This window comes from Sus scrofa, chromosome 12 (assembly GCF_000003025.6).
Source record: "Sus scrofa isolate TJ Tabasco breed Duroc chromosome 12, Sscrofa11.1, whole genome shotgun sequence".
Taxonomy (NCBI): domain Eukaryota; kingdom Metazoa; phylum Chordata; class Mammalia; order Artiodactyla; family Suidae; genus Sus; species Sus scrofa.
This window is the reverse complement of record NC_010454.4, coordinates 39873875-39887271: the sequence shown is the minus strand read 5'-3', so window position 1 is coordinate 39887271 and position 13397 is coordinate 39873875. Positions and strand designations below refer to the sequence as shown.

The 13397-nt window shown below is 40.0% G+C and overlaps 1 protein-coding gene across 4 annotated transcripts in view; it reads left to right on the top strand.

Annotated features, from left to right (window-relative positions):
- Positions 1–13397, top strand: part of AP2B1 (adaptor-related protein complex 2, beta 1 subunit) — a 137697-nt gene that overhangs the window by 53530 nt on the left and 70770 nt on the right. For all 4 annotated transcript variants that reach the window (XM_021066144.1, XM_021066143.1, XM_021066145.1 and 1 more), the window contains 4 exon segments: positions 614–734; positions 838–933; positions 9131–9246; positions 12019–12184. In XM_021066144.1, the coding sequence (XP_020921803.1) occupies positions 614–734; positions 838–933; positions 9131–9246; positions 12019–12184 (499 nt within the window).

Here is a 13397-nt window from a genome sequence, read left to right as displayed (position 1 = left end):
GTGGTTGTGGTGGTGGTGTTTTGGCCACACTTGTGGCATGTTGAAGTTCCTGGGCTTGAACCCACACCACAGTTGCAGTCTGTGCCACAGCTGCAGCAATACTGGATCCTTCACCTGCTGTGCCACAAGATGATTAAAGTTTTTAATTTTGAATTAAGCCTAATAACATCAGTATTAAAGAGGTCTATGTTAAGCTCCGCTTAATGGATGGAAATGAAATTACTGTATGCCAGAGCAACCTGCCCAGGGCTAGGAGGCTAACAATTGAGTATTCCTACATTAAATGCTCTACAATTTAGTTTGCCTCTTGAAGGACCTCTTAGTACGCTAGCAAGTGTCTGCTTAACATGATTCAGGCGGTAGTTTAGAGCAGGTTGTTCTTCCAGTGTTTCTTCTTGAGACTATATACCTTGACCCTTAAAAAGGATAAAAAAATAGTCCGCCAAATGGATCTGGTTAGAAGGGTGTAGAGGAAATTTGTGTTTTTTGTTTTTTTTCCCTCCTAGGATATAGTGTGTGAATGGAGAGCAGAGAGGCACAAATTAGATTTTAATAGACTCAGAAGGATGTATCAATTTATGCCTCACCTTCCTTGCATTTCTTTGTATCACAGGCCTGAAATCTTGAAGCAGGAAATCAAAGTTTTCTTTGTGAAATACAATGATCCCATCTATGTGAAACTAGAGAAATTGGACATCATGATTCGCTTGGCATCCCAAGCCAACATTGCTCAGGTCAGACTTAAGTAAACTTAAGATCTTGCCTTCAGGAGAACCTAGGCCATGAAATTGCTATTGGAGAATGGTTAAGATTGTTCACTTTGTGGATTTTTAACAGGTTCTAGCAGAACTGAAGGAATATGCCACAGAAGTGGATGTCGACTTTGTACGCAAAGCTGTACGAGCCATTGGACGGTGTGCCATCAAGGTGGAGGCAAGTGTCCCATAGTAGTTGTGGTTACATTATGGGATTTGGAGTATTCTCTTCATCACTTTCTTTAAAATGCATCCTTAAGTTTTTTAAAATAATAAAGTACATAGTTAAAATATTAAATAATTTGTCATGAAAATCAGCTGTCCCTGGTCCCGTTCTTTCCAGAGGGAATTATTTTTCGTTTTAGTTATTTTGATTACTTTCATATCTTTAATATCCTTATGCTGTTATTTATTGATTGCCAATTGTAGACATTTTCTGTTAACTCTCTGCTATGATATAAGCAACTTATTTCATGTATTTCATCACTCCTACTTCTACCTTCCTGTCATCCAGTAGATTATATCATGAGTTTTTGTTCCTATGTTATGTATGTAAATTGAGATAATGTATCTTTATTTCTTCTGTCAACTAGCATCTTGCAAAATTTACTGTGCGTATTATGACGATAAATATGTAGAGCCTCTACAACACAAATGATTGTACTTTCTTTCTTAAGGAGACTTTTTATTTTTTATGGAGTTTATAATGGCCTTTCTTTTTTTATTCCATTGTGGGTCTTCATTGCATGATGTCTTCTTCCAGCTTTTCAAGCATATTATAAAATTATAAAACTTTTCTTTTGTACTAGACCCTTCTCTCTTCTAGTCCTCTGTCTTTCTCGTCCCTGCTGCATTTTGGCTGGTTGCTTTCTTTTCTGCACAGCCATCTTTACATACCGCCTCTCTTCATTGCTCTTTCTTGTTATTGGTACTTTGTAAGCATTCCTTTTTTTGTGGTTGCAATAACTTCTTAAGTCTCAGGGGATGTGAATTATAGTTTTTGGTGTTGTTTCTGCAGTTTGAATTATCTGGAGTATTTCATGGTGCAGGTTTCATATCTATATGATTTTTTAAAATAATTTTTTTGGGCCACTCCTAGGGCATTTGGAAGTTTCCCGGCCAGGGATTGAACTTGCATTATAGCAGCAACCCCGACAGCAATGACAAAACAGGTACCTAACCTGCTGTGCCACAAGAGAGCTCCCTGTGTGTGATTTTTTAATTGAAGCGTATACCATGCATATAGTAAGTTGCTGCCCATTTATATTTAAGAATGAGATAACAGAAACGTTGTCAGGACTTCTGCGTAAATAGACAGGCCTGACACCTAGCAGGTTTCTGCTTTAGGGCAGGGAATTAATCTTCCCTTGGAAGTCCTCCTGAAGAGCTTCTCTGTAGTCTTAGAGGACAGATTGCTTCTAGCTTGGTTTCAGCCTTCCAGTGGGTGTTAAGGGCTATAGCTTCTCCTGTCCTGCTTCATTAGTCCCCAGTCCTCCATTTGTTTTTCCTCATTCAGAAATGTGTTGAAATTAATGACGGCTTCTGTTCTTAGAGATATGGTGGATTCAGCACTCCATGTCTGTTCTTGCTACTTGACTGTGTGTAGTTCTGCTTTGAGTCATATTGGACTGTATGATTTCATAAGGATAGTTACTCGAATACTTTGTACAGTATAACCAGTGCTTCATAGAAATGAAGGAAGCAGAAGCTATGTCAGAGAAGTGTCTCTGAAAGACAAGTTCCTAATTGGCCTTTCTTGTTACTATTGATGTCAGTGCTGCTTCATGTAGCTATCGCTGATAAATCATTTGGTGGACTAGGTGTTATTGCAAGAAGTTAATTAACCCTGGCTTCTACTCCTTGTTCTGCCAGCTCAATTGCTACAGGTATTTAATAATATACTTGTGTTGCTCCACACTTAACGTACTTAACTTTATTCTTTTCTAATTGAGAAATAGCCACCTACTTATAGTATTAATGTAGACAGTTTTCAGAGCTGTTTTGGTAGCAGAAGAGTCATTTTGTGCTTTTCTTTGCCTGAATGTTATTGTCTTATTAACTTCTCTGACAGTGCTCTCTAAAGAGTCTCATTCCAAATCTAAAAGATGGAGTTCCCATCCTGGCTCAGTGGAAACAAATCTGATTAGCATCCATGAGGACTTGGGTTTGGTCCTTGGCCTCCCTCAGTGGGTTAAGGATCCGCCATTGCTGTGAGCTGTGGTGTAGGTCACAGACACAGCTTGGATCTGGCATGGCTATGGCTGTAGCTGTGGTGTAGGCTGGTGGCTACAGTTCCAATTTGACTGCTAGCCTGGGAACCTCCATATGCCACAGGTGCAGCCCTAAAAAAACAGGGGGGGGGCATCAGCCAAAGTTAAAAGATATTTTCTATCCTTGGAATTACTAGAAGGTGTTCCCAAAGCATCTAGATTCCTAGAGGCTGGTAGTACCATGTATTGTGCCTAATGGAAAAGTTATCCGTCATCATCTGGGAAAGATGAAGCTTCTGGTGGCTCTCACTTCTCCTTTGATTTGGGTGCCCTGGTGGGAATATGCGATTGTGTGAGGAATGAACTTCCTCTGGAAACTTAAGATCAGCTTTTAAGAATCTTGCCTTTTTAGCTAGTGTTCTCTTATCTTGAGTTACCTGGTTTTACCTGAGAACTTTTCCTAGAATTGTTTCAGTTACGAAATTATCAGTTGGGGAGTTCCCGTCGTTGCGCAGTGGTTAACGAATCCGACTAGGAACCATGAGGTTGCGGGTTCGGTCCCTGCCCTTGCTCAGTGGGTTAACGATCCGGCGTTGCCGCGAGCTGTGGTGTAGATTGCAGATACAGCTCGGATCCCGCGTTGCTGTGGTTCTGGCATAGGCTGGTGGCTACAGCTCCAATTCAACCCCTAACCTGGGAACCTCCATGTGCCGCGGGAGCGGCCCAAGAAATAGCAACAACAACAGCAAAAAGACAAAAGACAAAAAAAAAAAGAAAAAAAAAAAGAAAGAAATTATCAGTTGGAAAGAGTTGCCTACAAATGACAATTATTGGGGCAGGAGAGATGATGTTTGCCTGTTTTTAACTAACCTATCTGTGAGACAAGAGCAAGAACCAGGAAGGGATTGTAATAGACTTTCTGTATAGCTTCCCAACTGAGCTCCTGCTTTCTTGGGGCATCTGACCCTTCTTTTAATGTATAATTGGTTTCAAAGATATGACAAATGAGGAAAAAAACTTTTTTTTTAGTTTGATGCTTAGCTAAGAGAACAGGCTTACTGGAAAACCTAGGTGTTGTTAAGAGTTGGAGTTGTATTTTTATTATGACTGTAAATACAGGTGTTTCTATGTTGCTTTAAGTATCCTGAGTTGAAAAAATGTGTAATTTTGTCATATTAAATTAGTTAAGTTAAAGATTAAGCATAAACTTTTGAGTTAATAGCAGTGAGAAAGCAATCCTATAGTACTAGTTTTTTCAGTACCTTCTGCCTCTTCTTTTTTGTTGTTGTTGTTGATTTTTAAATAGATTTTTACATTCTCCCTCCAGCTTTATTGAGGTATGATTGACAAATTAAAGTTGTATATATTTACAGAATATACCTATTTCAGGCATGCAAAAGTTCCCATGCCAGGGATTGAACCTGAGCCACAGTAGTGACAACACTGGATCCTTACCCACTAGGCCACCAGGGAACTTCATACCTTTTTTTTTTTGCTTTTCGCTTTTTAGGGCCGCACCCATGGCATTTGGGTAAGTTCCCAGGCTAGGGGTCGAATCGGAGCTACAGCTGCTGGCCCACACCACAGCCACAAAAACACTGGGTCCGAGCCACATTTGTGACCTACACCACAGCTCATGGCAACGCCAGATCCCTGACCCGCTGAGCGAGGCCAGCAGAAAACCCACATCCTCATGGATACTAGTCACATTCCTTTCCACTGTGCCACGGTGGAAACTCCCTTCATACCTATTTCTTTAAAAGGAGAAAATAAACCCCAATCCTTCTTTGTCTTACAAATAAAATGACTTGTGAGAGAGTTACTTGTTTGATTCTGTTTGAGAACGATCAAGGCACTAAGAGCAGGAATTCCTCACTTCCTAGTCTTCTCTTCTTTGGTGTTTACAATTTCTAGTTTTTGTAGATCAAGATAAAATAAGACAAGTTAAAAGCAGAGCACTCTGTTTTCTTATACCCCCATTCTACCCTCCCAGAGATGACTGGACATGATTTCAAATGTTGTTTATATAGTCCTCCATAAACAGGTGTGTTTTTTACAAAGATGAGGTCATTCTATGAATGCTATTTATTAATGTTTTATAGTCTGCTCTTTTCACTTATACCTGGACATTTTTCCATGTTATTGATAGTATTTTATATCATTTTTAGTGGTTTATAGACATAATGTGTGATAGCTTCATAATTATTTAGCCTTTCCCTTCCTGTATGGATCTCAAACTTGTTTTTGCTCTTTTTTTCAGATAACATAGAGAGGGTCCAAAATTGTAGCCAAAAATTGTAGCCAAAAATTTTTAAATAAAGTATAGTTGATTTACAGTGCTGTGCCATTTCTGCTGTACAGCAAAGTGACCCAGTCGTACATATATACATTCCTTTTCTCTTTTGTTAGCTTGCATCATGGTCTATCCCAAGAGAGTAGATATAGTTCCTAGTGCTGTACAGTAGGACCTCATTGCTTATCCATTTTAATTGTAATAGTTGGCATCTACTAACCCCAAACTGCCCCTCTATCCCAGTCCCCCCGCCCCTTGGCAGCCACAAGTCTGTTATATCTGTGAGTCTGTTTCTGTTTTATAGATAGGTTCATTTATGCCATATTTTAGATTCCACAGATAAGCGATGTCATATGGTAGTTGTCCTGCTCTTTCTGACTAAACTTCGCTTAATATGACATTCTCTTGTTGCATCCATGTTGCTGCAAATGGCATTTTTGTTCTTTTTTATGCCTGAGTAGTATTCCATTGTATACGTGTACCACTCTTCTTAACCCATTCATCTATTGATGGTCATTTAGGTTGTTTCCAAGTCTTGGCTATTGTGAATAGTACTTGTATCCAAATCTCTGATCTCTAGTTGAAGTGAACATTTATTTATTTATTTATTTTTGTCTTTTGTCTTTTTAAGGCCACACCCATGGCATATGGAGGTTCCCAGGCTAGGGGTCGAATCGGAGCTGTTGCTGCTGGCCTATGCCAGAGCCACAGCAATGCCAGATCCAAGCCGAGTCTGCGACTTACACCACAGCTCATGGCAACGCCAGATCCTTAACCCACTGAGCAAGGCCAGGGATTGAACCCACAACCTCATGGTTCCTAGTTGGATTTGCTTCCACTGCACCATGACAGGAACTCCAAGGTGAACATTTTTTTCATTATGTTCATAAAGCCATTTGGAATTGCTTTTTCATGTTCTGTGCATGTCTTTTCAGTGGATTATCTTTTATACTTTTTAATTTAGATTTTTGGAGTATAGTTGACTTATAATGTATTCATGTTGATTTTTTATAAAGTCCTTTATGAAAACAAACAAAAAAATCCCATGGTGAGTTCCCGTCGTGTTGCAGCGGAAATGAATCCAACTAGGAACCTTGAGGTTGCGGGTTCGATCCCTAGCCTCACTCAGTGGGTTAAGGATTTGGCCTCGCTGTGAGCTGTGGTGTAGGTTGCAGATGAGGCTAGGATCCTGCGCTGCTGTGGCTGTGGCGTAGGCCAGAAGCTACAGCTCCAATTCGACCCCTAGCCTGGGAACCTCCATATCCTCTGGGTGAGGCTCTAAAAAGACAAAAAACCAAAAAAAAAAAAAAAAAAAAAAAAAAAAGTCCATTATAATTAAGCTTATTAACCCTTCATTTCCTTAGTAGTTATTTTCCCAGTTTTTTCCCTTTTGATTTCATTTAACTTCTTGGCGCATAGGGTTTGTTTTCCTTATGTAGTGAGTTCTCTCAGTGCTGTCTTTAGTGGCACACCTAGAAAATTGTGCTTCATCTCAGAATTACATAAAATTCATCTTTATTTTTACTTTAATGCCAGTGGGTTTTTTGCTTTTGTTTTTAACATTTAAAGATCTTTTTTGGGGGCTGGGGGCTGTGCCTGTGGCATATGACAGTTCTTGGGTCAGGGATCAGACCCACACCACAGCAGCAACAAAGCCAGATCCTTAACCTCCTGCACTATAAGAGAACTCCTCAAAGGTTTTTTTTTAATCAACAGTAAAAATAATTGGAAATCATTTTTCAATTAAAATGATTAGAGTGTGGGTATCAAACACCAGAAAAATTCATCCTTTCCTTACTGTTATGAAATATTGTTGTTATCATATACTAAATTTTGTATGTCCATATGCTTTTCTTTATATCTGGACTTATTCTCTATGTATAATTATTGTATATTTACCCTTGCCCCTCTGCCATACTCTTTTATTGGTAGTTTATAAAGTTTAAAAGTAACATGGGTGGAGTTGCCTCATGGCTCAGCAGGTTAAGGATCTGGCATTGTCACTGCAGTGGCTTGGGTTGCTGCCATGGTGCGAGGTTGATCTTTGACCTGGGAACTTCACTGTGCTGTGCCTGCAGCCAAAAATAAATAAAATTCTTAATTTCATTGAATACCCAGTCCATGTTCCATTTTCCCTAATTGTGTCTGAATGTCTTTTTACAATTGCCTTGTTCAAATCAAATTCTAAACAAGAGCTGCTTGGAGTTCCCGTCGTGGCTCAGTGGTTAACGAATCCGACTAGGAACCATGAGGTTGCACGTTCGATCCCGGGCCTCACTCAGTGGGTTAAGGATCTGGCATTGCCCGTGAGCTGTGGTGTAGGTCACAGACAGCTCAGATCCCACGTTGCTGTCTGTGGCTGTGGCTTAGGCCGGTAGCTACGTTTCCAATTAGACCTCTAGTCTGGGAACCTCCATATATGCCACGAGTGTAGCCCTAGAAAAGACCAAAAAAAGACAAAAAGTAAATAAACAAACAAGTAAACAAGAGCTGCTTGCATGCTGTGTATTTCCTATTGCACCTTATCAGGAGGCAAATAATGGAGTGACCCAACATAGTACATTGTAATGTATGACAAATCAGTCCTTAAGTTTTAGGATCTCTCTTCTGGAGCCCTTTTTTTAAAAACTATGACTTATAGTTTTATTTATTTATTTATTTATTTATTTTTGTCTTTTTTTTTTGCTATTTCTTTGGGCCGCTCCTGTGGCATATGGAGGTTCCCAGGCCAGGGGTCGAATTGGAGCTGTAGCCACTGGCCTACGCCAGAGCCACAGCAACGCCAGATCCGAGCCGAGTCTGCAACCTACACCACAGCTCACGGCAACGCCGGATCGTTAACCCACTGAGCAAGGGCAGGGACCGAACCCGCAACTTCATGGTTCCTAGTCGGATTCGTTAACCACTGCGCCATGACGGGATCTCCCGACTTATAGTTTTAATACATTAGTTTTGTTCCTTGTATTCTTCCATAGATTTATTCATTTATTTATTTATTTATTTATGTCTTTTTGACTTTTCTAGGGCCACTCCCGCGGCGTATGGACGTTCCCAGGCTAGGGGTCGAATCGGAGCTGTAGCACTGGCCTACACCACAGCCACAGCAACTCGGGATCCAAGCCTCATCTGTGACCTACACCACAGCTCACGGCAACACCGGATCCTTAACCCACTGAGCGAGGCCAGGGACCGAACCCTCCACTTCATGGTTTCTAGTCGGATTCATTAACCACTGCGCCACAATAGGAACTCCGTCTTCCATAGGTTTAGAATTAATAGATTAAATTCTATTTTATAGATGAACTTCAGGCTGTGAAAAACTGCAGTTTACCTGAGGCCATACACTTTCAGTGTAGCAAATTTTCCTTTGGATTTTTTGAATCACAGATAACTTTGAAAATATAATGAAAACTGTGGTCCCTCTCCCTGGATAACATGCTTTGTGAACATATAAAATTTAGCAGTTTTGTTTCAAGAGATTTAAAGATGCTTCTCCTCTCTGCACTCACTCATCAACTCCAGATAAAGACCTCCTGTCTTGGCTTATTCTTTCATTCTTATTCGTTCCTCCTACCGTGATGTTTGCTTTCTTCTCATTTCTGTCATCCTGGCTATCCAAGATGTTTTTTGTTTGTTTGTTTGTTTGTTTGTTTTACTCGAACTGACTTTTTTGAAATGAATAAAATTTTGGGTGGATCTAAAACTTCTGTATATTTTCATCAGATTACTCAGCCTCTAGATGAGCATGGTCAAATTAAGTACCTCATCTTTTAGTCTGATTGATGCACCTGAATGTTTAAAAAAAATTTTTTTATGTTGAGATTGTGTTATTAAATAGCTCATCTGACGTCTCACTTTATTCCTCTTCACAGCAATCTGCAGAGCGCTGTGTAAGCACATTGCTGGATCTTATCCAAACCAAAGTAAATTATGTGGTCCAAGAGGCGATTGTTGTCATCAGGGACATCTTCCGCAAATATCCCAACAAGTATGTCCAAATACTTCTGCCCCGTTTCCTCAGATCATTTAAGAAATGTTTAAGTAAGGCACTTTGAGACTGGCTAGGTAAGAGTTATTCTTTGTACTATACTGATCATAATTGAATAATATTAAAAATCAGAAACATAGGAGTTCCCTGTTGGCCTAGCAAGGTAAGGATCTAGTGTTGTACTGCTATGGCTCAGGTCACTGCTGTGATGCAGGTTTGATCCCTGCCCTGGGAACTCTGGATGCCACGGGCCCAGCCAAAAAAAAAAAAATCAGAAACATAAAAGTGGTTAGCACAGGGGTTAAAATCTGATTTTTCAACCTGCTTTATCACTTTTAGAAGAATTAAAGCTCTCTCTGAAAAATGCATTGTTGATGGGCATATATTAAAGTTAATCAGGAGTTCCCGTTGTGGCTAAGCAGAAACAAATCTGGCTAGCATCCATGAAGACACCGGATCGATCCCTGGCCTCGCTCAGTGGTTTAAGCATCCAGCATTACCTTGAGCTGTAGTGTAGGTCACAGATGCAGCTTAGATCTGGTGTGGCTGTGGCTGTGGCATGGGCCAGCAGCTGCAGCTCTAATTCAACCCCTAACCTGGGAACCTCCGTGTGCCGTGGGTGTGGCCCTAAAAAGACAAAGTTAATCAGATTCTTTGGTGGTGGTTCAGTTACAGTTAAATAGGATACCCATATAATTCAGGTTGTCTGGGCATCATTTAGTTTATGTCTGTTTAGTTTATGTCTGTTAATAATTGTTCCCCTTTTCATTTAGAAATCTCAGTTTGAATGATAAATTATATGGCCACCCTATTATAAAATCCAGGAAGGTGACAGCTTGACTGTTCACTTGGTATGTTACCTAGTACTTGTAGAAAATTATAAAACATGTAACAATAAAGTATCAGAGTTCCAGGCCTCTTCTGAGGTATTATATAGCTGCTTTCATTAAGATAGGCAAAATTGGGAGTTCCTGTTGTGGCTCAGCAGTAGTCAACCTGACTGGTATTTGTGAGGATATGGGTTCAATCCCTGGCCTCCCAGTGGGTTAACAATCTGGTGTTGCCGTGAGCTGTGGTGTAGGTCGCAGATGTGGTTTGGATCCCGAGTTGCTGGAATATGGCGTAGACTGGCAGCTGTAGCTCCAATTTGACCCCTAGCATATGCTATAGATGCAGCCCTAAAATAAAGATATGCAAAAATCTACATTGTCTCATAAGAAAAAATTTTCACATTGAGACATGTTTATGAAACAAAAATACTTTTTCAAATTTCCTTTTGAAGGTAAACAATTTAGAATTCCAAAAGAGTGAAATAAGAGTAGATCTAATAAGCATCCTAAATCTCATTTTGCCCTGTAATTATAGGGGAATATATTGTCCTGGGGCTTCCGATTAGGTTTGTTTTGTTTTGTTTTTTTGTCTTTTTACTATTTCTTTGGGCCACTCCCGTGGCATATGGAGGTTCCCAGGCTAGGGGTCGAATCGGAGCTGTAGCCACCAGCCTACACCAGAGCCACATCAACGCAGGATCCGAGCTGTATCTGCGACCTACACCACAGCTCACGGCAACGCCGGATCCTTAACCCACTGAGCAAAGCCAGGGATGGAACCCACAACCTCATGGTTCCTAGTTGGATTCGTTAACCACTGCACCACGACGGGAACTCCCTTCTGATTAGTTTTTAAAGGTAATGTGAAATGAAGTGATTTGCACTAAGTTAGCTTAGTGGTAGACTCAAAATTAGAAGAAATGTTTTAAGCCAAGTAGTGGCTTATTAAGCATTATAAACTATATATTTTTTTAATTTTAGAAATGATATTTTTGAAAAAAGAATCATAAACTTTTACCACTCTCCCAGAAAAGAGGAGGAGGGTGGATTTCTAAACTTATTGATCAAGTATGGAGATTTACGTCCAAAATGGGAAAAAAAGTGTCCATTTCTGGTTTGTATTAATGAGGGATTGTGACTGTTTAAGAAAGAGCTATCAAAAACCTGGTTTTAATTGGGGAAAGTAGGGCAAGTAATAAGTGTATTATTCAGTTGTCCTTTTCTCAATTATTGCATGTTTTCATTCTGATGTTGAAAACTACATTAGCCAGGGAGATGGATTCATCATGGTAAAGAATGAGAGAGCTATGGACCTATAAAATAAATATTTGATTACTTATTTCTACAAAGCAATTCATTAGTCATTAATGTGGGTGCCTTGGGAGGAAAGAACATACAGATTTCTATAGAAAGCAGAGATTGGTAGAGTAAGAGACAAATATTACTATTTCTAGTCTGGATGTTGTTGTCTGACTCCATTTTCCTAAAAGTAAAGTGGAATTTTGTTCTCTATGATGAAGGCAAAATGAATAGGTACATTCTCTGACCTAGTTTTAAGAAAGGACTGTTGCAAATGTAAGATAGTGGTATTATCTTTCTTTTTTCTTTTTTTTTTAAGCTTTTTATTTTTTCTATTATAGTTGATTCACATTGTCGGTCAACAGCCAGTGGTATTATCTTATACCACAGGTTAGTTTTTCCTTGTGAAAAGAGTATCTGATAAGCTTTCATTTAAGATCTAGTTATTAAAATATAATTGAAGGGAAATTGAGGACATTTATAATCTTCTGGCATAAAGCCTGTACATTCTGTTGACTAAAAGCCTTTGGAGTTTGGTGGTTTGGTTTAGGGTACCTTGTCCATGGCTTTGCTTTTAGCCTTCATTGTTGAATACAGTTATCAGTTTTGCTCTCAGTAACCATGGTCCATTTTGTTATTTCAGGTACGAAAGTATCATAGCTACACTGTGTGAGAACTTAGACTCACTGGATGAGCCAGATGCTCGAGCAGCTATGATTTGGATTGTGGGAGAATATGCTGAAAGAATCGACAATGCAGATGAATTACTAGAGAGTTTCCTGGAAGGTTTTCATGATGAAAGCACCCAGGTAAGTTCTCATCTATATCTTATATAATAGATCTTTCAGGGAAGATTTCAGAGAAAGTGGAGTTCAGTTAGTTTTGTGTGTGTAAATGAAAAATGGGATTTTTCTCCCAAAAGGGTGATTTTTTTCTAGTTATGCTAACTTCTTTTTTTTTTTTTTTTTTTTGTCTTTTGTCTTTTTTGCTATTTCTTTGGGCCGCTCCCGCGGCATATGGAGGTTCCCAGGCTAGGGGTTGAATCGGAGCTGCAGCCCCCGGCCTACGCCAGAGCCACAGCAACGCGGGATCCGAGCCGCGTCTGCAACCTACACCACAGCTCACGGCAACGCGGGATCGCTAACCCACTGAGCAAGGGCAGGGATCGAACCCTCGACCTCACAGTTCCTAGTCGGATTCGTTAACCACTGCGCCACGACAGGAACTCCTATGCTAACTTCTGGTGAAACAAGCCTGCCTGACTTAGACCAGTGGTTCTCAAACATTAATGAGCCTTAGATGCCCCTAAGCACAGTGTGTAGCCTGTGGTAAAGCATCGGTTGCTAGGCCCCATCCCTAGCCTTTCTGACTTAGTAGGTCTGAGATAGGCTTACTACACACGTTCGTTTCTTACAAGGTCCAAGGTGGTGCTGCTGCAGCTGGAGTGACTGTCCTAGAGCAGTAGTTACACCTTTTTAATTTTCTGTTACCTGAAGATGATTACCCGTTACTCTTAGTAATGGTTGTGGCTCACTTGCACCTGGGGTGGAGGCTGGCATGTGCAGTTTGGAAAGATTCTCTGTGGATGGTTAGACCCCTTCCTATCTTCTCTCTGTTCTCTATTAACATTAAGAGACGTGATCGTTTGAGCCATAGACTTAGAGAAGCAAATAAATTATTAAACTTTTTTCCCCTGCCATTTGTACTCACTGCAAATTGAATTTCATGTATGTAATCCATTGTAGTAATTTTAATACCCTTACAAGGAACACATACAGGCCAGTGGTTTCATGGTTCAGCAGGCCACTCTTAATTAGCATGATTTGGCATATTACTGTCTTGGCTTTTTCCTCTGTATGATACATGACTCTCTGATTCCCTGAAAGTTGTAGGTTTTCATGGAAGTAAATAATAAAGAATTTGGTCAGGAGTCAGTTTTATTGCCATCACTATGTTAACATGTACTTGAAGATATACAGGTGATTATCTGGGCCAGAAACAAACAAGTAATTTTGATGCCAA